Source organism: Ornithorhynchus anatinus, chromosome X3, assembly GCF_004115215.2.
Source record: "Ornithorhynchus anatinus isolate Pmale09 chromosome X3, mOrnAna1.pri.v4, whole genome shotgun sequence".
NCBI lineage: Eukaryota > Metazoa > Chordata > Mammalia > Monotremata > Ornithorhynchidae > Ornithorhynchus > Ornithorhynchus anatinus.
In genome coordinates this window covers 23,237,561-23,263,734 of record NC_041751.1, presented here as the reverse complement: position 1 = coordinate 23,263,734, position 26,174 = coordinate 23,237,561, and the positions used below count along the sequence as shown (strand labels likewise).

Below are 26,174 nucleotides of genomic sequence, written 5' to 3'. Positions count from 1 at the left end.
CTCCGCGGGGAGGCTGGGTGAGCGTGGGTAGGCTGCGTGAGCGCTCTTTCCACCCCAGCCCGCTCCCAGAGTTTTAGAGAGGCGATCTGAAGATAGTGCTGCGGAACGGGGGTGAGGCGTCAATGCGGAGAATGCTAGTCGATAGACCCTCACGCTTCAAGCTCTGGGTTCTCTTGCCCGTCGCCGCAGTCAGTAGTATCTGAGTTCCCGTGTGCGGAGCACCGTACCGAGCACTCGGGAGTGTAGCAGGGAAGCAAGACGTATGCTCCCTGCCCTCAAGGAGCTTAAACAGTCTAACGGAATCAAACGGGCCCTCAGCTAACCACGTAGCTGCCTGGTGTCCGATTCCTCCCTCTCTTCTGGCGAGCGGCTTCAAAATGAAATGAGAGCTTGGGGAAGAAAAATTGCAGACGACATTAGTTCCTCTCAGATATTTCGAAACGAGAGCATTACTCTACAAAAACAAACATTATCGCCCTTTTCCCAAACCTCCAAAGTCCCTGAACAAATCGTGTTAGATTTAGGAGATTGGCTCACTGTCGACCGATTGCCTCCAGGCCTGTTCTTTCAAGGATGCGGGTGGCTTTTTATTCCCGGCGATGATCGGAACGTTTTGTGTTTGGGAGAAGCAATTAATGAAAAGACCCGTTCCGTGGACTTCTAGAGTTCCGTTGGAACGTCTCCGTTGAAGGTTATTCCCAGTGCATGCCCGTCCTTGCCAAATATAAGGGAAAAGAATATGGTTCATATAATGGTAACTGGGTTGTGTGTTTTTTCTGCCGGCTGCCCAAAAGGGATACCGCCGCCCAGTGAAATGTGACCTAAAGTAGGTGGAGATTTTGTGCTTCAGAGGAATCACAATTTAGAGGAATTTAGAGGAGTGTTTCGAGACTTGCCCTGTCGCCTTGTTTTAAGAAAATACTACTTGTCCCTAAGCATACCCGGGTGATGGCCATCCATGCAGCCCACGCCACCTGCAGCTACATCAGCCCTTATCAAATCAAACCCTGGCATTCCTAACCCCTCTCTCTGGCCGTTCTGTTCCCCCCCCCCCCAGTCTCCCCTCATCCTCGCAGCCCCCCATTTCCACATCCTAAACTCATTTCAGCAGCATTGGTCTGGCAGTCAGAGGACCTGACTTCTAATCCCGCCACCGCCGCTCGTCTGCTCTGTGACCATGGCCAAGTCATTAAGCTTCTCTGGGCCTCCGTTTCCTCGTCTGCAAAAAAAAAAGAAAAAGAGGATCCAATACCTGGTCTCCCTCCTGCTTAGACCGTGAGCCCCACGTGGGACCCGACGATCTCGTAGCTACCACGCCAGCACTTAGAACAGTCCGAGACACTTAGTTTCCCTTCCTTTTCCCCGCTTGGTATCGATAGCCGGGTCTGGGGTGGGCGGTGGAGCCCGGGAAAGGAGATGGAGGTCGGGATTGAAGTTCGAACAAATACAGACAAACTGGGCGGTAGCGGGGGAGGGAAAGAGAGGAGGATGGAAAGGGATTTCCAGTAGAATCTTTTACTCATCTCTAGGGCTTGGCTTTCTTGGAGCTGTTTCTGGAGCGGAACCCAATTACCTTAGAGGAAAGCGTACCACGCGACACAGCCACGTTTTAAAGAACGTAGCCCAGCTGTATTGCGGGGTCTGCAAGTCCGTCCTATTTATTGAGCCCTTACTGTGCACAAGTCACTGTACTAAGCGCTTGGGGTGTGTCTGTTATCTCACCACTTCCAAGTAGTTTCAGATACGTTTAATCCGGGCCTCACGCGGGGATCGGGTGAGCAGGGCCCAGGAGCCAGTCCTCAGCCCCGGCTGCCATATCTTCTTTCCTGACTCCCAAACCAGTGAGGGCGGAGGGGGAATGGGGTTAATAGTCCCCTCTCCTCCTCATTCTCAAAAAGAGGCATAAATTTCCTTTTTAGCCTAACCTGATCCGTGGGGAAGGTTCTGGTTCAGCCATCAGAGAAACCCATGATGCCGTTTTCAAGCCATTGCCCATTGCTCGTTTGGTCTCAAGGGATTGTGTTGTTTTTTCTTCAAACACCCGATCCCTTTCCGTGCCTTCTTTTGGACCGTTCCTTCTAGGCTGCTAAATTTAATAGAGAATGTACAGTACTAAAATACATTTAAATGTCTTTCTGCATCACCACGTATTTGGGACTAGCCCTTGGTTTTATTGAACACAACTGTACGTAGAACACCGGTGTGTGCAGAACACTGCATTTAGAAGCCTGGCAGAGCTCAAGAACAATAAGACGTGGTCCCTGATCTTGGAGCAGGTGGAGACCAGTAGGCGTGGATGCCAGCTGCTCATTTAGAGTGTGGGGGTGATCTTAATGATGGAAGTGTGGAAAGAGGGCCCCGTGGAAGAGGAATGTAAGGGTGCTTTCCTTCCTCCTCTGCTGCTTGGAGTTAGTGGTTACGGAGGACGGTACTCCGGGGTTGCTAAAGAGCGACAGTTTCTCGCCCCTGCTCCAGATTCCCAGGGGGAGGGGGTACCAGGGAGCCAACAGGAGAAGTGGGTTTCAGTTAAAGGGAAAAGCGGGGGCGACGGGTCGGAGACGGGGGAAGTCTAGAAGCCTGGGAGAAGCAAAGAGTGCGAGGGGAAGAGACCAGATATGTAAGGAGGATAGAGCTGGTGGAGTTTTTATTTGTCATTTGCCTGTAGATCTGAGAATGAGTTCGATCAACACCTTTCATTAGGATTCCCCGAGTAGAGCGTCTCCCCCGCACCCCTTGCATTGGCCAAATTAGGGACCAGTAAGCGAACTCCCCTTTCCTGTCTGGGCCTCGCTCTTCCCCCATCTCCTCCCTCACACACCTTCCCTTCTCAGCTGGTGGAATAATAAATTTGCCATTTGAAGAATGCCATTTATATTCCTTCTGTCCTTTAGATAGCAAAATGTCACAAGTAACCCTCCGCAACCTTACAGTGAAGTTTTCACGGCCAGTTGCATCTGTCATAGTTCTCATTTCAGGACTAGAAAGAAATAAGACTACCGTGTGTTGTCTTCTTTTAAGAGGAGGGTCAAATAAAGAACTTATTTCCCATGCCTCCCCCCCCCCCCCCGATCTATTCATTCTTTGCTGTTTGCTTTTTTCTCGTCATTATCTTTGCCTCGACGTACTCTTCGAGATCACGGCCCAGAAGCGCGTAAGCTTGAAAAACCCACTAACGCTGTTACCTACTCTTTATTTCCACGGAGGCTTAGGCATCTCCTGCTCAGACCAGCCTAAACCTCTCTCAAGGTCCAGCTGTTTCTTTGCAGAAGAAATCAAGTGTGTTGAGCACTTAATACAGCACTGATTGATTGAGAAAGCAGCTTGAACCCCAGGGACGGGCAGATACTGCCAAGGGACTACATCCGGCCGGTCGATTCTATCCAGCCCGTCCCCGTGTCCAGCAGAAGCTAAGGCACGTGTAGAATTTAAGCGCTTATTATGTGCCAAGCACTGTTCTAAGTGCTGGGGTAGATAGGAGCTAAGCAGATTGGACAGAGCGCCTGTCCCACCAGGGGCTCCCAGTCTGAGGTGGCTTAGGCGTCCGCTGTCAACTCAGGTTGCAACTCTTTCCAGCAGTGGGTGGGCAAAATATAACCCCCGGAGTCATTCGCTCCAGCCTACAGAGTGAATCGAGTGGCGGAAGTGTCTGTGCTTCTGCCCGTGGTGGCTCCTAACTGCCTGGGAGCGCCACCCGCCCCGTCGGTTGCCCCGGCGTACCGCGGCCCCAAGGGCGACGGCAGGTGGGGGTTGCTGACCGCACCGAAGACAGGCTCAGAGGTAGTTGGGAGTCGTCACGGGCGGAGCACAGCCTCCTCTGCGGCTTAAAATTCTCCTCTCCTAGCTCTCAACGGCCTTGCCAAGTTGGTAAGTGGCCATTAGACCAAAATAATTGTCTTCCCCTGCTGTCGGTCATAAATAGCGACTAATGTTGGGCTTCTAAATTTTCCGGTAAATCTCTCTTTCGAAGCTGAAATTTGGTATACTTCCGCTCACTTTCTGCTGTCAAACTTGTCTGGTTTATTTGAAAGTAGAATACCGGCCAGACTAGAAGAGTAGCTCCTATCTGTAGGGGGATGATGCTTTAATAATGGAGGAAAAGGCAGGGAGAAAAATCACTCGCAGTAACCTTTTCCCAGCGTGGATGTTGACTCATATCAAATTGGAGAGCACGGTATTTATGCGTGAAGAATTGCCCATTTAACAAATTGCTTCTGTAATAGCAGTCGCAGAGCATTTCTATCATGGCGATATATACCTGGGAGCTGAACTGCTGCTTATTCAGATGGCTGAAATCCACTTTAATTGGGTGAGGGCAATAGGGATCACACCAAATGAAGTTGGTAGCTTACAGTTTGAAACTCGTCCAAGACCCGGAAGATTCTTCCGTGGCGTCTTAGGGACAGGCTCCGCCTCTTGTTTGTAGCCACTCCTGCCCTGGGGAGGCTTGGTTGTGGTTCAGAAAAGTAGGGGAGAGATGCTCCTGGCTCATCACTTCCTAGTGGCGAGGTAGATCTCGTCAGCTCTCTGCTCTCTGGCCCTTATACTTAGCATTCATTCAGTCAGTCGTATTTATCCGGCGCTTACTGTGTGCAGAGCACTGTACCGAGTACTTGGAACGTACAGTTCGGCAACAGACAGAGACAATCCCTGCCCAACGACGGGCTCACAGTCGATTGCGTTGTTTGAATTTACTTGATTTGATTCTCTGTGTGAATGGCTATATGGCAAGAACTGACTGAAAAATGCAGTAGTCTCTCCTTTGCTCTCAGAGACACTATATTATATATTCATATATATATAATATATATATATATAATATATTTATAATAGTCTATAATAATCTATATTTATAGACTTTTTAGACTCAGAAGGGCATAAAAGAAATACAAAACTAGTGACTGCCATTCACTATCCTGTGGGGTCATCCAGTTGCCCTTAAACTCCCCGTGGGCAGGGAACGTGTCTACCAACTCTGCCGTAGTGTACTCTCCCAAGCGCTTAGTACAGCGTTCCACACACAGTCCGCGTGCAATAGAGACCACTGATTGACTTAAACTGTAGCTCGATGATCTGATGAAGGCCCACGTGCCTTTTCACCAAGTTGTCGCCTGCAGGGTCGGAACCAAACCCCGTCCTGGGGGGACCGAAGCTAAAGCTGAGGAGCTCTTCAGCAAGGTCAGTGGTAGGAGGGCGAGCACACGGGGCCTCTGTGCAAGCTTATTCAGCTTGACCCTCTACCGGCTTCCGATGTGTTTGTACAGAAATAGTCCGCGCTGCCAATATTGAACTAGAGATGCATCCTTTGAGCCAGCAGTACATTACAGAATCCCCAGTCCAGAGGTGCCGACTTATTCCTTTCGAGGGTGGGGGCTGAGATTTTTAGGGGGTGGTGAGGCCCGGGAGGACCTGGCAGAATTCCCTCTCCATTTTTAACAATGATGATGCCGGTATTTAAGTGGTTGCTATGTGCCAAGCGCCGGGGTAGATACAAGGTAATCAGGTTGTCCCACGTGGGGCTCACCGTCTTCATCCCCATTTTACAAATGAGGGAACCGAGGCACAGAGGAGTGAAGTGACTTGCCCGAAGTCACACAGCTGATTAGCGACGGAGCCGGGTTGGGAACCCACGACCTGTGACTCCCCAGCCCAGGCTCTTTCCGCTAGGCCACTCTGCTTTTCTTGGCACCCGTGCCCATCACTCTCTCCAGTTGTTCCAGCCACTTCAACTCCCTTCTCAACCCCCCCCCCCCGTCCCCTCGCCTCCCCCATCTTTTGCCCCTAATGACCTGGCCACCTCCCTGATAGGTTCAGTTTTCTCAATCAGGCGAGATCTCCCTAAAATCTCCCCTGCTCCTCTCCAGTCCCTCCCTCTTCCTTCCCCTCCTTCAACCCTCCCATCTTTCCCAGCAGTATCTCTAGAGGAGATCTCTTGCTTTCTTTCAAAATCCACCCCCTTCCCCTGCCCATCTAACTCTGTCCCTTATCAAAAGACTTGTCCCCTCCCTTCTTCACTCCCCGTCCACCATCTTCACCTGTTGACTCTCCACTGGCTTCCCCCCCACTGCTCTCAAACATGCCCACGTCTCCCCGTCCTAAAAAAAAACATGCCCACGTCTCCCTTGACCTCATGGCTCCCTCCACTTATTGCCCCATCTCCCCCCTACCGTTCCTCTCCACACTCTTTGAGCGAGTTGTCTACACCCAGTCCCAAGTTCCTCTCCTTCGATTCTCTCCTTGACTCCTTCCAGTCTGGCTTCCCTCCCGCTCACCCCACAGGAACCTCGTCTCAGAGGTCACAGAGTTATCGCCCCCTCGGACCCCGGGCTCGCCCCCTTCTCCCGGAAACGCTCTCCTAACTCGGCTGAGCTGACGCTCTCCTCTCCTGGTTCCTCTCCTCTCTGTCTGGCCGCTCGGTCTCAGTCACCTCTGCGGGCTCCTCCTCTGCCTTCCGTCCTCTAACTGTGGGAGTCCCTCAAGGCTCAGATCTGGGTCCCCTTCTAATCTCCATCTACACCCACTCCCTTGGAGAACTCATTTGGTCCCGTGGCTTCAGCTACCCCCTCTACGAGGATGATTCCCACATCTGCATCTCCAGCCTGGAGCTCTCTCCCCTCTCTGCAGTCTCGCATTTCCTCCTGCCATCCGGATCTCTCTGCTTGGATGTCCCGCCGACACCTCAAACGTAACGTGTCCAAAACGGAACTTCTCAACTACCCGCGCAGAACCCTGTCCTCTCCCTGAGTGGCCCGTCCCTGTAGACAGCACCGTGATCCTTCCTGTCTCCCCAGTCCATAACCTTGGCATTATCCTTGACTTACCTCTCTCGTTCAATCTCCGCATTCAATCCGTCACTAAATCCTGTCGGTTCAACCGGCACAACGTTGCTAAAATCTGTCCTTTTGAATCTCTCCGTTCAAACCGCTACCTCCTTGATCCGAGCGTTTACTCTGTCCTGCCTTGATTACCGTATCAGCCTCCTTGCTGACCTCCCTGGCTCCCGTCTCTCCCCCTCCGCACTCCAGTCCGTACTTCTCTCTGCTGCCCGGATCATTTTTCTACAGAAATGTTCAGTCTACGTCTCCCCATTCCTCAAGAAGCTCCAGTGTCCATCCGCCTACACATCAAACAGAAACTCCTTACCGTCGGCTTTAAAGCATTCAATCTCCTTGCCCCCTTCCTACTTCACCTCGCTGCTCTCCTACTACAACCCAGCCCGCACACTTCACTCTATTGCCCACCTGCCCACTGTACCCCGGTCCCACTTATCTTGCTGTCGACCTCTCGGCCACGTCCTGTCTCTGGCCTGGAACTCCCTCCCTCTTCGTATGGGACAGTTACTCTCCCCGCCTTCAAAGCCTTATTGAAGGTGCATCTCCAAGAGGCCTTCCCTGCCCCGGCCCTCGTTTCCTCTTTTCCCTCTTCCTTCTGCCTCACCCTGATCTGCTCCCTTTATTCACCCCTCCCTCGGCCCCGCAGCACCTACATTCATAGCCGTAATTTGTTTACTTATATTAACGTCTGTCTCCACCTCTAGACTGTGAGCTCGCTGTGGGCGGGGAATGTGTCTATCGTCAACTCTGTCGTATTGTACTCTCCCAAGCGCTCGATACAGTGCTCCGAGCACAGTGAGTGCTCAATAAATACGATCGATCGTTTGGGAGGGGACAGGCCCCAAAGAGCCACCGGGCTAGAAAGTCACCTGTTGGGGTTCTCGATTGGAAACTCTCGCATCTTTTCAGCGGTCTGGGATGAGCAAATCCGGGAGTCCATCTTACCGTCCATCCACGTCGGGTCTGGGGTTGTGTGGTCCTTCCTTCCCACGGATCTGGGATAATGTGGGGTAATATACACCGGATCACCAAAGGTAGACCAGGACGGTTTCTCGCGAAACACCAACCGACCCCGTGCCCTAGCAACCTACGTGCTCTGAAGAAACCCAGATGTTAGACCCTGACTCGACTGGGTAGGTCAGTTGCGTGTCCGTTATCTCCCACTCCCGGGAGCCACAGGTTCCCCACCAGTCCTCTCATGTCCTTCCAGGTTACAGTTGTCCAAGAGGGCGGGCGTCACCCTTATCAACCCCTTATCAATACCTGCACCTCCAATTCTTTGTGCTCTCTCCTTGACTTAGCCCAGAGATGAGTTCCGTCTTTGCAGACGATCCATCTAGTTCCAGCGTTCACAAAATATCCTCCCCACCGTGTTCCCTTTTCTAGTGGATAGCCTTCAAAACCTGATTTCAGCTCCCACAGCCTCCAGAGAGCCCACATTCGCACTTTTCTTTAAAAAAAAAAATTGCATTTAAGCACTTACTATACGCTAGGCTCTGTTCTAAGTACTGGGGTGATCCGGTTGGACACGGACCCTGTCCCACGTGGGGCTCTCGCGGTCTTATCCTCCATTTTACAGATGAGGTAACCGAGGCCCAGAGAACTGACTGGTCCAAGGTCACACAGCAGTCGAGTGGTGGAGCCGGGATTAGAACCCAGGTCCTTCTGACTCCAAGGCTTGTGCGCTGTCCATTAGGCCATGCTGCTTCTCCGTCCACCAAAGCATCAGAAGAGAGAGGAATAGGTTCGACACCGCTATCTTGCACTGAGGGTTATGTTTCCCTTCCTTCTGAAGACCTGGGGAGGTGGAAATGGATGTCTTTGCAGAGTTCATGTCAGAAGGCATGTCGTCTCCCTTTTCTCATATCCGGCAGTAGCTGTTTTGTGCATGTTTGTGTGTTCCGCAGTATCCAGAGGGTCAAATATGCCACCCCAGTTTCACATTTCAAAAAGACCGCACCCAACAGCCATCACGGAGAACAATCCATGAGAGGACTTGACTGTGCCCACTTGCTCTCTCCGTCCTCCCCCGCCCCCCCCCCCCCAAAAATCAATTTCCAATTATCTATTAATGATAGCGAACATTATAAAGATTCAAACAATGTCCCGAAGCCTATTGCTATTACTCATTCTTTGAAATCATGGCCTATCAAGTTTCCTTTCCTCATCCCACTTCTGACACCAAGACATCACCCTTGTCCTATGGGCGGGAACGTGACCAGAGGTGGGAGACGTAGGAGATTGATGTTCTCTTGGCGTCTGGACCGTTACACGGTGGCCTCTGAGCTGTGTGTGGGGTGAAACTCTGTTCTTGTAGCCACAGTGCCCTACTGCTGTTCTTGTTTTTGCTTTATCTTTCGCCAGTCCCTTCTCTCTCCGCTGCGCACCCCCCCCTTTTATTCTTAAACTGTGCATCCCTTAGGTGCCAGAGACCACGTCTGTTTCTTACGAGTGTATTTTTTCCCCAGTCCTCAGTACATACCGTAGCAACCTAATGAAAGCTACCACGACAGATCGAAAACCTAAGCATCCTGCAAAATACTGTTTTATACAGACTCTTCCCCGTTCCCACCGCTGCCGTCATCCCCGTTCCTCCCTTGTCAGCAGTTCTGCTTTATCCGTGAGTGGGGAGTTTCTTCCTCTTCTTCCTCCTTCTATCAGCAACTCTTGCCTTACATATGAACAGCGATTTTTGGTGTCTTCGTTTCCATCTCCTAAAAATACCAAGTTGCCTAGAGGGATTTTCCCAGCTGGGGCGACCCTGCTTTTTCCGGTACGAGCCTGAAAGCCAATATTTGGAGATGCCGTCAGATGATATCCGTAGCTGCCTTGGTTAAAGGACCGTGTGCCTGTGAAGTGCAGTTAAAATGTTTCTAGAAGGGCTTCGACCCAATATTGTCAATATCAACTTTATCTTGCTCTCAGACATCTCCTACCCTCTTAGAAACCTCTGGAAGAGTGGAATAATTCCGGGAGCCGAGCCACCGTGGCTTCTGGCGAAAGCCGAAAGGCTCCTAGAAGCTAAGTACCCAGGATCGATATCGAAAGGAGGGAGGCCGAATCAGGAATAGGAAAATGTGTAGGCCTCTTTGGTGGAAGAGATTCAAATTGCGTTTGAAATGCCTCTGAGGGTGGAGTAAGCTTTTCGTTTTAAAAATGCCTTATCAATTCTAATTCATATACAAGATGTAATTTTGTTCCTTGCCTCGTGTTGTAGTCGTCTAATGACCAGTCCGGAACAATTCGTAAGGAAGAAGTAGCTGGGAGAGCTTTCCTTTGTTCAGTCGTTAGCTGTAAACGCCTAAGAAAATGTGCACCGTTATCAATCGGCTGTGTCTTCAAACGCTGAACGAAGGTTCTTCGATGCAAGGGTGTTGCCGATTAGCAACTGAACTGCTTGTGCTTTTCGAAAGAGCATCCTCTACGATTTGCTAAATTCTCGCTTTTTATTTTATTTCAACTACAGATCAGCTTGAGAGGGTCTTCTTACGACTTGGCCATGCAGAAACAGATGAGCAATTACAGAGTATTATTTCAAAATTCCTCCCTCCTGTTCTGCTCAAGTTATCTAGTACTCAGGAAGGAGTACGCAAAAAGGTATGTGGCGGGGGGCGGGGGGATGGTGTAACTGACCAAATGAGAAAGTCGTACGTACCACCTGGGCATACTGACGCGCGCTGTGAAAGCGATGTCTTCGAGTCAAGTGTTTACCCTGCCGACGCGAAGCGCGGTATTGCGAGGCGGCCTTTAGGGTTTACATTCACCAGGAAGCCAGGCCGCTGCATTCCAGGCAGAGCAGAAGCTTACCCCGGGGTGCAGCCAAGCTCCTTTCCTTGCCACAGTGTCTATATCATTAATGGATATATCGTTCACTGACATTGTTAGTCGGGAGGCCTTTCAGCGCCAGTCCCGATGGCCCGAACCTCAGGTAAGTCGAAACGACATTGAGTCCCTCTCCCCTGCCCTTCCTCGATCGTGGTGGCTTCCCTGCCACCCGCTCTGGTAGTTTTTCGTTCCCCCCCCCCCCCCCCCCTCGTTTCAATTTTAATCGTAGCCGGAACGGCCGCCCCTTCCCCAGCCAGCCGAAGCCACGGGACGGGGACAGACCGGGGCAAGATGATCGGAGGGCAGTGGGGCCTGGATTCTCTTTCTCCCCCCAGTCTCTTCTTGGTCTGTCCCTCTCAGGAGAGGGGAGGCGTCCTCACGGCCTCAGCCGCCAGTAGTTTCGCCGTCGGTCGTTCGTTCGTTGTATTTATTGAACGCTTACCCCGTGCGGAGCGCTTGGGAGAGTACAGCGCAACAGTCAACAGACACGTCCCCTGCCCGTAACAAGCTTAGAGTGGGAAGAGCACTGCCGAGAGTCAGGAGACCTTGGTTCTGGTCCCGGTTCTGCCTGATGTGGCTGCATCATCCGACTGACAGACCACCCCGGCTGGTCCACGGGATGGACAGACCCGGCAGGAATCCTGGGAGGTCACCGGCAGAGACCGCAGCGGCAGCCGTGCTCAAGCGTGGGCCCAACCCTGCCGTCGCTTTGGCCGAAAATGGGTCCGAAGCGCTTTACTGAGCGCTTGAAAATCAGTCCCGGGGCGGAGGACTTGAGCACGGAAGGAACGAAGTATTTTACTCTCACGCCCCACGACAGAGGCAATATAACGGACACTGGAACTCACGGAGTTGGGTGGGGAGGCCTTGGCCGAGAAAAGCGAGTTAGCAGCTCGAGCTCTGCTGAAGAATAAGCTTACGCTCGCTGTGCTCCGTATCTCAGCGGGAACGTGACTGACAGGGACGAGCGAGAGGGAATGGTGCTGCCCGAACGACTACCGCTATAATCCAGTCCTTTTCGCAGGCCCGGAGTCTCAGGCAGAACCGGGACTAGACGACCCCTGGGGATCCAGGAGAGGGGAGTGGGCCGAGCTAAAAGGTACAGCGAAGGGGAGTAGAAAGCCTTTGGGAAGAGGGGAAGACTAGGAGGGTGTGGGGCCAGAGAGCAGGAAAGGATTCGATGTACCCGCGGTCTTTGGTGCTGGGCGTCCGTTAGCTTACGGGAGTCATCAGCCAAACAGTGCCGGTCGTAGCCGGGAATATGGTGGCAAACTATTTGGCTGGGCTTGGGCACCCCTTTTCTTCCAGGCCTAGCATTTTCGAAAAAGTATCTTGGGCCCAGCAGTCCACGATGGATGACGGATCTAGCAGAACTTTAAAGGATCGTGTACCGCTAGCCAATCTGGAAGGGGGGACCAGAGACCGAGTCGGTGCTTTTTCGACTCTTGCCGAAACATCACTGGGCCCAAACCTGCGCGTCTCACCGAGCGTTTCAGGGTTTTGAACTCTTTTCAAAGAGAAAATTCACTCCGCTTCATTAGCTGGGAGAAGATTTTTGCAGGTTAAGTATTTTATTTGTTGTCAGGTTACCTCAGAGAAATGGTGGTCCCGTTTTGGTTGGGAAGAAAAGTGAATTCCCTCTCTCTCCCTCTATTGTCTGCACTTGTGTCACTCTTTGTTGTTGCCCGTGTTGCTTTGCAGATAGGGACGACTCCCTAAGCTAATCCCAATTTCTTCACAAAGCAAAGTGGACTTTCCTGAAATGGCGGCTAGCCGTGAGCACCGTACTGACTTTGAAATATGGACGAGTCTCACAAAATGGAGTAGTTTTGCAATCGGAGCCTTTCAGGTTGTTATGAAGAACGCAAGTGTAAAAAGCCACGGACAGATACGCCTCCTGCGTGTGTTTTCCTCGTGAGAATTTTATCTTAAAAAGTAGAGGCAGCTCTGATGCCAAAACTTCTTTAAACCTTCAGGTCACCGATGGAAATTACTTTCCGTGCTCTCTCTCCCACCCTCCCAAATGCAGCTGCGGCATTTTGGCAGTTCACTAGGCTTCTAAATTCCTTACTGCGTTGTCTCGACTGTGTACTTAACGTTTCAAAGAGGGGAAAGAACAAATCATTTAAAAGTGAGCTAATAAATTGCCTTTAGCAGGAAAACCTGGCTTCCAGATCGTTTAAGGGAGTAGTTGTCCCCATCAGTAAGTCCTGCAGATAGAGAAGTACCCCGGACTGCCTTGGAAGACCCGCCCTGATCCTCCCAAGACCTACCTGTTCTTTTTCCCCTTATCGTTCACCCACTTAACGTGAGAAGGCCCCCCCCCCGGGCCCGCAGGATCTTCCAGGTTCCACCCGCTGGGGAATCCCTGAACGGGAAGTTGTACCCCGCTCGTCTCTGGTCCCTCTAGGGCACCTGTGAGCCGGAGTAAGGTTTCTGAGGCCACCCTGAGCCGTGTGGAGAGCCCCAGAGCACTATGAAAGAGCCATGGGGTTGGGGAGAGTTCTTCAGGGCTCTCCAGCAGCCAGAGTTTGACAGCTGGGGGATACCTTGTCACTGGCAAAGCGAGCTGATTAAAAAAAAAAAAAATCCCATTTGGCTGTAAGGGGAGTCAAGTGGAAGAAGCTACTCCGATTAAATCAGTAGTTTTCAAAATAGATTGCGTTGGATGCTCTTCTGTAACTGCAGAGGCAGCGTAGCTCAGTGGAAAGAGCCCGGGCTTGGGAGTCAGAGGTCATGGGTTCGAATCCCGCCTCTGCCACTTGTCAGCTGCGTGACTGCGGGCGAGTCACTTAACCTCCCTGGGCCTCAGTTACCTCATCTGGAAAATGGGGATGAAGACTGTGAGCCTCACGAGGGACAACCTGATGACCCTGTATCTACCCCAGCGCTTAGAACAGTGCTCTGCACATAGTAAGCGCTTAACAGATACCAACATTATTATTATTACAACCTGTTTACCCTGTATCTACCCCAGCGCTTAGAACAGTGCTCTGCACATAGTAAGCGCTTAACAGATACCATCATTATTATTATTACAGTGCTACGATGTGTGAAGCCTTTTCTTACCAGAGTTCTCTTCTGTAAAATGAAGTTTACCAGGTGTTCCTACTTATTTTGAGCTTCAAGGTTTTTGTCTCTCACATTTCGTGTATCCTAACATTTGGACCCTTAGACATTTCACGAAATGATTTAGATATTATATCTGTGTATGTGTGTGTACATATGTATACCAATCAATATCTTTTTTACTGTGAATTGACCTCTTCATTCCTTTTTTGGCCTCTTCCAGCTCCCCACCCCCCCATCTGTCAGCATGTACCGCTTTTCAATTTTCTCAAGGTAGCCTGCCAGGATCACGGCCAGCAAGCTCCGTTGTTTTGAGAAAGACAGGTCTAAAACTCCTATTGCTTCTTTCCCTATCTGCTGGCTGTTCCAGGACTCCGCCTTTAGAATTCTGTTTATAAATATACCAAGGACTTAGATAGCCGATCTCTGTGTTGACAGTAGATACCTCCTTTTAAGTTGAACTTGATACTCACCCCTCCCCGTGCCTCAGTATTTCATTTTTTTTGAAACGCTTTGCTTGTCAGGGGCCTCCGCTTTAATATATTGGAGGTCAGGATAAAATCCGGGTCCCGGGGTGGCTATTTGAAGACGCGACGGCCACAGTTCCCTAACGGGTTTCAGATCTCCCATGGCTACGTAAGTAGTTACGTGAAGCGGTTCCAGGATTTAGGGTACTGTTATGTTCAAGCCGTGACTTGAAAAGTTGGTGGCTAGTTAACTCCCGTAGTGGCTAGCTTTAGCCGTGGTAGATATAATAAATCCTCGGTCAGGGGAAGGGGTCTCCCATGCACTTTGTTTCCTCTCTGGAAGGTAACGGGCGGTGGTTTGTAGGAGATAGGGGGTGAAGGAAGCTATTCTACTGATGGGATCGCATCCGTCATAAGCGGAGGCTGCGGGGGAAAAAAAAGCCAACTCATTATTGCCAGAAAGAACAATTTTACATGTACAACGTGTGGAAAGGAGTGTCAGTCACCTCCAGGCCTTTTCAGCCACATTTCACAGGCTTGGATGGAATCTTGCTGTCGGTGTGGCATTGTTTTGAAAAACTCAGGACAGCTCTATGTTGAGAGACTTTAAAAGCGATAACCACCAGTAGGAAAGAGTGAAAATGATATATCGAGGCAACATCTGTGCCTTAAAGACCTGGAGGAAAATGGCAAAGAGTCTAGCCGGGCCCTGTTGCGAACTATTTTTCACAGTCTTCCTCGATATATTTATTTCCCTTTTCTGTAGTTTTTGTGTGCAGATCTTTTTAAAAAACTGTTCTGGGCGAACAGCTAGTTAGTGAAGGATAAAGATTGACTTCTAAAGAATGATTTGTATCTGGTTTACTCTTGGTGAACTTCCTGTGGGACAAGGCACGTGATTCCGTTTTTATACTTGTTTTGCTAGACTAATTCAAATGTCCCCCTTCACATTGGCTAGGGAAATCGTACTCTCTTGCGAGCAACAGCCAAGTTTGAATTCTTCTGGCTCAGATTATGCCTTTTCCAGCAAGATTCTGGTGGACGTGTCAACTTTCTATCCCCTTATAAACTCATTCCATATGCTTTGCAGCAGATTCTCTGTTGCCAGACTCCATATGGTTTGGGTAGCAACATGTTTTGACACGGCCAGGTTGCCATGTCTTCAATAAACTGGTATCCTAAATTACTCTAGAGTTTAAGCTGCCGATTCTGGAAAATGTTAGAAGAGATAAAGATTGTTGACAGATCCTGAGTGAAAAATGGAGTGCGTTGGTTGGCAACTTGGCTAAAACGTTTTTGGTGAGATCTTTTTAGAAGGCAGATTGGTGTGAGGTAAATTCTTCCTTTGTAAGATCCCAGGTTTATATGCAGACTATCTGCTTAAACGAGAATACTTCTCTAACCAGAATAGTTACTATCGCAGGGTGCTCGTTCCACGTCGCTCTAGGATAATTAAGTGGTGCGTGGTGTACGTCTTAATTTTCTTCCCCCCTCCCCTGTCTCTCCTGACCCTGTCGTGTTGCCGGGGTTAGAACCTAGATCCCCCTGACTCCCAGGCCCCAGCATTTTCCACTTGGCCACGCTGCTTCTCCCCTGGTCCTCTGCATCAGTACTGCATAAGTCTAAATGTGAAAGGAACTTAATATTATGGCATAATAAGATATCCACCCAGTCCTTTGTAGTAAACTTTACAGTTCAGGCTGTAAATTCGTTACAGTCAGGGAACGTGTCCACCAACTCTGTTCCGTCGCACTCCCCTGAGCGCTCGGTACGGTGCTCTCCACACAGCGAATGCTCACTGAATACCATTGATTGATTTGGTTAAGAGAAAACTAACCGATTTCTCAATCGCGGAGTTTCAGGAGACACTCTAGAACTACTTGAGACGTTAACTCTTCTCTGTCTTCCAGGTCATGGAGCTGTTGGTTCACCTGAATAAGCGGATAAAAAGCCGTCCAAAAATACAGCTTCCAGTCGAGACTCTCCTGGTTCAGTACCAGGATCCTGCCGCAGTTTCCTTTGTCACGGTGAGTGGATTTCACAGAATATTTGCTGGAGGGTAAAGCAATGTTCTTACCCTTTGAGTGCCACCAGCAGAGTGAACTGAAAAATCCTAGAATTATGATCAGGTTGGACAGGCATCCTTCTTTTGAAGTATTGCATTAAATATTAATGATATGCCTACCTAGGGGGAACGTTCCCTCGTAGAGGTCTGGGGAACTAGTGGAGTGAGACAAGATGGAAAGGGAATATCAAGGTCACCAGGAGGGAGGCAACGTATTACCCTATAGACAAAGAATGTGTTTTTCACTAAAAGGAAATAGGGGGAGAGACTGAATAGAGGAAAAGGAGAGGGGCCACAAAGGGAAAGGCAGAAATAGAAATGACTTGGAATGGGATGTTTGTGAAATTTAATGTTCCGCCAGTTGTGTCCCGTACTTGATACGGTAATTTTTTTTGGAGGCGCGGCAAGCGTATTGCTGTTTGGATTCAGCTCAAATTGCGGTTTTCTATTTACAATATTTGATCGTGAAGAATATGTATGTGAAAAAGAGCTATGCCCTAAAACTAGTGGCCCATTTTGCCCCTTTAAAATAACTTGTAGCTTCTTTTCCAGGAAGTTCTAAGCACCACAGAACTTTCAAACAAATGATTCCGGTCCCTAAACAGACTGGAAGCTGACTGAAATCTTTCAGGATACCAGGGACTCTCAGTCCCCACAATGACAGAACTGCCGGGGTTTTTTTTGGTGGGTTTCCCCCCCCAAACAGCAGTCTTAGAGAGTCTAGTTCATTAATGACTCCTGTTCATTTGTTAATTCTGGGTGTGACAGCAACTGCCATCTTGTCCAATGTCACCCGATGGATAAAGTCAGCTGTATTTGCCGTTCCTCTCCGCCAAATGCCTTTCGAGTTTTCTACATTGGGATACCGTGGTAGATGAGCAGTTCTGCCCTTTGAGCTTGTAATGGTGAAAGTGAAACCTCCAGAAAGGAGTAGCTAAGTGCTTCACATTTCATAATATCTTACGATGGGTAATAGTTGAGCAGATGATGGGCTTTGATAGCTTAAGGCATTTCCTTGATTACAATTTCTCTCTCTCCTACTGTTGTAGAATTTTACTATAATTTATGTTAAGATGGGCTATCCTCGTTTACCGGTGGAAAAACAATGTGAACTAGCCCCTACGCTTCTTACTGCAATGGAGGGAAAGCCTCAGCCCCAGCAGGATAGGTATGGTTTCCTTAATTTACTTTTGTGTGGCGGAAAATGAGACCTAAATTCGTAATTTTCACGTATGCAAGCACTAAATATGCAGGGCTGTCAGTTGCAACATGATTTTGTGGCGGGTAAACCCTGTTCCCCCAAATGCCGGGGTTGCTAGAATCGTTATTAAAACGTTGAATGCTCAGGTCACCTACCGGAATCCTTCTCAGGCGATTTGTGGTGTTAACAAATCCTTTGAAATCTACTGATTTCCCTGACTGCTAAAAGTTATGCAGCCTGATGCGTTTGGTCAAAATGCGAAATCCCTCGGAGAACGGCTCTTTAAGAGGGAAAACCCTTGGTGGCATTTTAAAACCCCAAACGAAACTTTATCTGGTAGCACGTCTTCATTTTTGGTAGTAGCTGAAAGCACTCTTAATCAACACTTTTGAAAGTAAATAAATTCAGACCGTGGGTATGAAAATAATGCAGACAATCAGCAGCTAGTGTTAATTTTTGTTTAAAGTTATTGGTATCTGTTTGTACTACCGTCAGAGGATTTTACAATAACTTATGTTTAGATGGACTGTCCTTACCATGAGCTCCAGGACGGAAAAATGGATAAATCTAATAAGTAAATAAATGATAAAGATTAGTTTCAAGCATCCTATATGTTAGAGTCACACTATTAAACAGTAAATGAGCCTGAATTTATTTTTTAAAATTAAATCCGATCACTCTTGCTGCTCCCAGTTAAAATCACAAGATGGAATATTTAATAGTTATTTCTCTCTAGACAACTCTAAACTCAGGGTGGTCCCGTTCTGGGTTCTTCAAAGAAGCACCCGAGGACGGTTTAAAAAAAAATAAAAAAATTCTCGTGTCCGTGCCAAGGGGTTGTCAAAGTGGAAAGCGTGGCCTTCCGAGACTTCCTCTGGCTGCGTAGTTTGAATTTTCGTATTGAATCACAGCAGCTACATACCAACTCTAGAATTTTCTGGGTTTCAGAAGAAAGTTGCCCGTTTAAGTGTGATTCCGTGAGTGAGAGGGTTTTTTTTCATCGAAAATGTTCTCGCGATTCCCTTGTTGTTACGTCTCTTCCGTTTGTCTGTTATATGCTAAGTATCAAAATGTGTTTTTTTAAATTGTTGCAGTAAACAAAAATTGTTTTTTCAGCCTAATGCATCTTCTAATACCAACCCTTTTTCACATGAAATACCCTGTTGAACCATCAAAAGCAGCTACTCCATTTAATCTTGCTGAGAAACCAAAGACTGTACAGCTGCTTTTGGACTTCATGTTAGATGTCCTTCTGATGCCTTATGGGTAAGTGGAAAATTCATGGTGTCTTTTTATTATTATTATTATTTTTCCGGAAATGAATCCTTGGTTAATTTTAGTTCGATACTTTTAATGCAGGTTTAAATTAATGAAGTCTAGTTCTGCTCAAAGAAAGTTGTGCATTCCTACCCGTTAAAAATTCTGTCGATACTAACTCGCCCGGCGCTGGGTTTAAGGAGTCAGATGTGCAAATGAGTTGAATTCTACTGTAATGAGTAATTCTGTGATCACGTAACTCGCATCTCTCTCATCGCACACATTTGCGGAACCTGGCTTCATTGACTTAAAAGTAGTAAAGAGACTCCGTTAAAATCTGCCCGTCTCTGTCGTCTCTCAGAAATGACGCTAGCTAGGGTTAAAGTGCATTTCGTGTTCATAATGTACGATGTTTCGTGAAAGGTAAGAACCTGATGACCCAACTCCCCCCCCGACCCCCGCGCTGATTTCAGATATATCTTCCCTTTTAACATTTTTTTATATCTTCAAGAAAAAAGCCATTGTGGAGGAAAGGAAATGTTATGTAATTTAAGTCCAAAAGTGGACAAGGGACACGCCAGATGATCACTTTGGAAGCCGCTCCTGGATACCCTCTGGATTTGGTCTTGTAAAACTTGAAGAGGCTGCCTCCCAGGAGAGCAGGCAGCTTGACCCAGGATGAAGTCAGGCTTCGCCACTCCCATGGTTTTAGGAAGGCCAGCCCCTTCCCTATCCAGTTCCCTTCCTGACGCCTTGCAGAGAAGACCTTCAGGACTCTCCTCCAGGTGAGCTGTTTGGATTGGGCCGGGGGGAGAGTCGTACGCTCTCCCCCTCCCCACCCGCCCAGGGGCACGACTGAGTTAGGCCATCCCTCCCCCAGCCTGCTAGGGCTTCAGCCCCCAGCTTCATGCTGCCTTTTTTGTTTTGGTCGTTGGATTCTCTCTTTTCCGCCCGCGCCCTCCCTTCCCACCCGAGCCGCCCCGTGTCCGGTGAGGGCCTGGCTTGGCGAGGAGTTCCCTGGCTTGAAGTCTCACCCACCAGGGGGAAGCTGTCCTTCTCTCCGGTCTGCCTGGGCTAGCCCTCTCTCTCCCATCCCGGGCGGCCAGGGAGAGGATTATCGTCCCTCCCTGCGTATTGGAGCATTTTGGTGTTTCGCCCCCGTGCCCCCCCACACCACTTTCCCCTCCAGGGGACAGGCAGAAGGGTCCCTTACGGCTAGCGGGGGGGGGGGGGTTCTTGCTTTTCATCCCGGCAGGGTGCAACTTGCAGGCCCCCCCCCGCCCCCGCCGCCCGGGTGAGGCAGTCATAATCTTCTTACTTCTCCGCTGCATGGCACCGCAGGGCTCTAGTGGTGGACGCCGGTCTCCCATTTGGGACTCCTTCCCCTACCACGGCCTCCTTCTTAAACCCTCTCCCCCTCCTCCCCGAGATCCATTTGGTCAGCGCAGCCGGGGGAAAGCAGGCGAGCCCCTGGCCGTCGGGAGCCGGGGCTCGCGGCAGGCCCTCCGGGAGCGGGGGGCAGTTCATTTTCAATAGAAACCGGAAAACCCCATTCTCCGGGAGCTGTGACGACGTGGTCACGAGCCGCTGAGAGTGTGCTGACGGGCCTCTCTTCCGCAACCACTAAGTGGTTCAGGTTTGGTCGCTGGCCGTTCTGCCCCCTCTCTGGGTAACGACGTCGTCGTCGTCACACGGATCCTCGTCCGAAATGGGCACGAACAGAGGGAAGGAGGCTTGATTAAAAAAAATGTTTTTTTGGTGGCATTCCCCCCCTCAAGAGGAGGAGGAGCCCCAGCTCATCCCCCTTTATTCCCCCACCTTTGTTTTCCCCTCTACCTCAGGCCTGATAAAAATAATTTCAGACAAGTAGCAATAGTCAGAATACTATTAAAAAAAGGATTTTCGCCCAGTCTCTCGCCAACGTCTCCTCGGACTCGCCGCGGACTCGGCGAACTCCGTTTTCAGAGACCGTCCTGGTGGCTTTGGCCCGGGGAGAGATCGGCTACCGCGATGGGGGAATCCAGTTCTCCTGCAGCCCGACGCTCTTCGTCCCCCTGGGGAATCCCAGGGAGACTTGCTGACGGCGCAGTCCGAGAGGCCCGACAGTCCGGGGGAAACTGAACCCGAGCAAGTGGGGACCCGCCTGTGCCAGATGAACAGTACCCTGGCGTGACGTCGTAAAACTGACCAAGGTGCCGAAGATGTCCGCTCAGCGAGTAGTGGCGTTCACCGACAGGCCAGGCTCCGGCCTATCGTTTGTCAGCTACCTCAAACTCCGCTGGATCGTAAGCTCTGGGAGGGCCGGGATCGTGTCCGTCCACACCAGCGGGCGTGCGCAGGTGCTCAGTACGGCGCCCCGCACGCAGTAAGCGCTCGGTACCCTGGGTCGGTCGGCTGATGGATTGCTAGGCGTCAGATGCCCGTGTCCACTAGTGCCGTCCTACCCCGGTCCTGTGGGGGCCCGCCACCCCTGGAAGCGAAAAACCAGCCCTTAGGAAGAGGCCGATTTTCCGGGAGGAAGATTTCCCCGGATGAAGAAGGTTCTTCTCGTCCTTCGAGTCTCCGGATTTCATTTCGAAAGTGGAGTAAGCCATAGCGAGTGGTCAAGCTGCTGCTCGGAGACCCGGAAGGAGGTACCCCTTCTTCTGCCATTCTGCAGGACCCGACCGCCCAACCAAGGCCAGTGAGTGGTCTGAGCCCGCCGGCTGTCTGCTCCCGTCGGTAAGGGAGGAAGAGGCAGGAAGCCTGGCCTGCCGAATGCCCCAGCCCTGCAGGAGCCCCAAGAGCATCTTAGTGCCTCGCCAACTTCCCGGGAAAGGACCAGTTCTCTGGGCCCCGGTAGCCAGACCTGAGTTTTTGGCTCCTGAACTCCAAGCCTCATCCCGCTGAACCTCTGGCCGGTCTGTTTTCTTTAGATGGAGAGCCCAGTTGGAGCACTACGGGAAACCCAGGCTTTGCTTCCAAACGGGGCCGTAGCGTGTAAATGGAACGGGGGCCCTGGGTCTCGCTCATTTTGTCCAGGCCCTCAAAAAATCAGGGGGTTGATGACCGGCGTTGTAATTCGAGGATTTGAATAGCGAACGTGGAACAGTGGAAAGGACCTCTGCGTAGTGATAGAGAGATTCCGGGCGGTCTCCCTTTATTGCCGAGGGGCTTCTCCTGCTCATGCTTTTCACTCCACCCAAGCTCGCCTCCTGACTACTCTCTCCTCTCAACGCTCCCCACCTCTTAGACGCTGCCCTTTCCCCGCTTGGAATGTCCTTCCGACTCAGCCCCCCCACGCCCTCGCTTGTTTGCCTATTTGTTTGCTCTCGATTTGTTTAATCCACCGGTTTGTTTTGTCTGTCTACTCTCCTGCGCCTTCAGGCTATCAAAATGTTCGTCTATCTGTCCGTCTTCCCCATTTAGATTAGAAGCTTCCGAAGAGCATAATGATAACGATGGCATTTGTGAAGCGCTTACTACGCGCTCTAGACTGTGAACCCGCCGCGGGCAGGGATCGTCTCTGTCGCCGTATCGTACCGTCGAAGCGCTTAGTACAGTGCTCTGCACACAGTAAGCGCTCAGTAAATACGATTGAATGATTGAGAAGAGCAGGACTCCTCTCTTGAACCGTACCTGGTATGACGTTCTACCCCTAGGTGCCCAGTGACTGTGGTATTCAAGTGCTTACTCTGGGCCAGGCACTCTGCCGACCGCCGGGGTGGAGCCAAGTAAATCAGGTTGGACACGGTCCCCGTCCCACACGGGGCTCACGGTCTTAATCCCCGTTTCCCAGATGAGGGAACCGAGGCCCAGAGGAGCCAAGCGACCGGCCCAGGGTCACACGGCAGACAAGTGGCGGAGCCGGAATCAGAACCCGCGTCTTTCTGACTCCCGGGCCCGGGCTGATCGGTGCTACTGGTGATTGTGACGGACTTGCAGGAACAGAGAGGCCCCTGGCGTCCGCCTGAGGATGCCGTACGTTGGGATAGCCTCGGAGTGGAGGAGGAGAACGTGGGCGCACCTTCCTTTTGCTTCCTCTTGCGGCCGAGGTACTTGTGAAACTGAGAGACCGAGGAAAGAGGTCGACTCTGCTGGCCCCATCTGGCCCAGAGAGGAATGGCTTCCTCTGATTTACTAGCCCTCCGTAGAAGACCTGATCCTTCTCGGTCACAGTCCACGCCTGCTCCCGTAGGACGGGCCCGGGGACCGGTTAGTTCAGCGTGACCCCCGGAGGCTCACGGTGGCGACCTGGCTTGTGAGTAAGCAGAGATGGCCAGGTCGGGCGTGCCTGAACGTGTACGTCCAGCACCTGGCCGGCGGCCAGAAAAGCAGGTAATCGGTCGGCTCGTTCTCGGGAGTGGATTTCTCTCAGTGGTGCTCGCTCAGAGGGGAGTGCTCAAACGGGGCCGTCGACCCGAGCCACCTGGGACTCCGTAACCTCAGAGCGGCCTCAGTCGAGGTACCCGGGGTGACCGTCGCCATTTTTCACGTTCCTCTGCGGGGTTGGCCTAGAAAGTTCTCCTCTGGTCAGATGGCTCCCGAGAGGCCCGGTTGGACTCGGTTTACCCGTCACATCGAGCTGACCGATCAAGTCACCCGTCGTGCGCGACCTTGGTCTCGTTCCTCTCACTGGGGGAGGGGATTTCTGGAGGCCGTCCTCTCGACCCGCCGTGTCCGGGAACTCTAAATGCCGACCGTCGATTCTCCCGTCCCTCTTCCCCGCTCCTTCCCTTCACCGGACTCTTCCAAGAGACGAGGTCATTCTCCGTACGCATCTCCTCCGGGCTCCCTTCCCGAAGCGGTCTTCGGTTTCCGGATCCCTCGGGGATGAGGCTGCTCACGTCCTTCCCCAGTGCACAGTTGCAGTTGGGGGCCTCCCGCCCACCCTTCTTAGATGCTTAAGGAACTAACCGGAAGGATGGACACGCAGCTGCTTATTTCCCGGGATCCCGCTTCCCCGGGACAGGCCGTCTCGAAACAGACCCCGCCGAAGCGACCGGCTCGGCCGACTCCGCTCTGTTCCTTCAGGGTGCCGAACGGGGCCTCCAACGAACTCTCCCTCGGCCCGCTCGGCGGGAGGACCGGCGGTTGCCGCGGCGGGCCCGAGACGTTCCCTCCGGGAGACCGGCCGCGTAGCCCTCCCCGCCCACCTTGGTCAACCGCTACCGTCTAGCCGCGGCCTCTAGGTCGGAGACCTGCCGCGGCGCGTTCCTTCCCCGACTCCCCTTTCGGCGTCTTGATTCCCAACTCCGTGATTGAGACCGACCCGCGTGATTACCTGGGGTGCTCCGTATCCACCTTAGGAGGAACGAGGGTTGCTCACTGGAACCCGAGTCCTCCGGGGGTACGTACGCGTGCCAGGCGATCACACCCGCCTTCCTGCCCCGGCCCTCCCGCCCCCCGCCCCCCGCCCCCACGCACACTGGGCTGTCTTTGGCAGGCTTTAGCTGGCTAGGGAAGGGGCTGGCCTCCCTAGTGTCACTGGGAGATGGTGCTTGACCTTTGTCCGGGTCAAGCTGCCCTGCTCTTCTAGGACGCGGCCCCTCCGAGTTTGACGAGAGGTATTCAGGAGTGGCTACCGTGTTTACACACCTTTGGTGAAATTGGGTTGTGGTAAGTAACCCTTGTTTGCTACAGCAGGTCTCGTCTCGCGTATGCTCATCTGGTGTGTAGTTCTTCTTCGTGACCAGATCTTTCTCCCCGCCAACCGAAGACCTGAAAATGTATTTTCCTTTTCAGTTATGTGTTGAATGAATCCCAGACTCGCCAAAACACGCCCTCAACGCAAGGCTCTGCTTCTACTAGTGCTGTGGGGATCCCTCAGCCTCCTCCGGGGATGAGCCTTTATGCGGCGAAGCGGGTTATTGGAGATAGTCCGTGGACACCGGAACAGCTGGAGCAGGTACTGCGAATCGCATGGGCCGAGGCGGGGGTGGGGGTCTTTGAGGGGCCTGTCCTGTTCGGAGGACGGAGGACGGGTGTGAGTTGCTTGGATGGGCTCTGCCTACTCCTTTCTGGCAGCGACTCCTAAAAGAGCTAAGCCAGGGTGAGGAGGGACGCCTCGCGGCTTTGTGAAACAGTGTGTTTCAAACGGAGAGAGGCAGGTCTCCCCCTAAGGAGTAACTGGGCTTTATTTCGTTTCTCTTCCTTTTGTTTGCAAATACCGTGGGCCTTTCAGAATGCAGAAGTTGGTTACTGTTTCCCTTGAAGTTTGTCCTCGGGATTTAAAAATGGTCAGTAGGCATTTTATTCGATTTTATTTTTTTTGGAAAGAACCATGGCACAATGAAACGTGGCCTAGTGGGGAGAGAGCACGGACCCTGGAAGTCGGGGGGACTAGCTAGGTTCTAACCTCGGCTCTGCCGAGTACTTGCCGGCTCCGTGACCTCGTGCCTCATTTCTCTCTTCCGTAAAACGGGGATTCCCTTCGACTGTGAGCCTCACGTGGGACAGGGTCTGCGTACAGCCCCATATCTTGTTTCTACCCCCAGGGCTTGGCACGGGGTAAGTGTTTGATAAAGACCACTATTATTATTACCTTTAGAAAAACTTAGGTGACTAAAAATCAGACAGCGTGCACTAAAATTCAGAAGTTTCCTCAGTTCCTCCGTGCCGTAAGATGGCCTACTGTAGAGGTTGACGCATTTGGCCATTCTGAGTGTGTTTGTGAGGGTGCCAGTTTTCCCCTCACCAAAAAAAGCCACCTCCTTGTGCCTCGCTCTGACCAGACTTCTGAGACCAGGTTAGGTGAGAAAGGGAGATGCGTTTTGTTTTGAAACGGAGTAATGAGGGTTTAACCTTCTCTTCTGAGATGACTTAGCGCTCTGAATACTCCGCTGAAGACTAAAAGCAACGTTTGCTAGGCCAAGAGCCGGCAAACGTGGACGTCGAATACCTACCCCGTGCACATTTAATGGAGGGTTGATTCGGAGGACGGTTAGGCGGGAAGTTTGGACTTAAGTCGCGGTTGTCGGTTCCTGAAAAGTGTAACACGCAACATAAGTCGAAACCGGTTTCCCTCTAGTAGCAGTGCTGTAGAAGCTGAGCCAAGGCCAGTTGCCTGGAATTGGGTAGTCAATCCATTTTAGAGGCATAATGCAGCTGTGTTAGTGGATTTATATTGTAAATAGTAAAGGCGTTGACCTCAGTTTAAAAACACAGCGCATAAAACTGTGGTGAGCTCCGGGTGGGATAGGGATGGAATCTGTTGTGATTATTCTGTTTCTACCCCCGGGGTTAGCACAATTCTTGACACCTAGTAAGCACTTAAGCCACTCGAATTATAGTTATACAGCGTACCTAACGGCGAGCTACCTAAAACGCATCGCGTTTTAAAGAAATCTGTAGTTCGTAAAAGTAATCCGCAGTCCCTCGTTGATCACCCTCCGTCGTAACTGCTGCAAATCTCCCGGCTTCCCAAGCTCCGTCTGCCCCTTTAAAGCCAAGCGGACCAGCCGACAGACAGACTGTAGACC

At 51.2% G+C, this 26,174-nt stretch overlaps 1 protein-coding gene across 3 annotated transcripts in view; it reads left to right on the top strand.

Moving 5' to 3' along the window:
• ECPAS (Ecm29 proteasome adaptor and scaffold) overlaps nucleotides 1-26,174 on the top strand; it is a 110,774-nt gene that overhangs the window by 25,160 nt on the left and 59,440 nt on the right. For 2 of the 3 annotated variants that reach the window (XM_029053692.2, XM_039910666.1), the window contains 5 exons: nucleotides 10,297-10,427; nucleotides 16,102-16,218; nucleotides 17,306-17,424; nucleotides 18,574-18,723; nucleotides 24,439-24,601. In XM_029053692.2, coding sequence (XP_028909525.1) covers nucleotides 10,297-10,427; nucleotides 16,102-16,218; nucleotides 17,306-17,424; nucleotides 18,574-18,723; nucleotides 24,439-24,601 — 680 coding nt within the window. Of the gene's footprint in view, nucleotides 1-10,296; nucleotides 10,428-16,101; nucleotides 16,219-17,305; nucleotides 17,425-18,573; nucleotides 18,724-19,271; nucleotides 19,500-24,438; nucleotides 24,602-26,174 lie in introns of those variants that run through there. The other variant, XM_029053694.2, reaches the window with a different exon arrangement.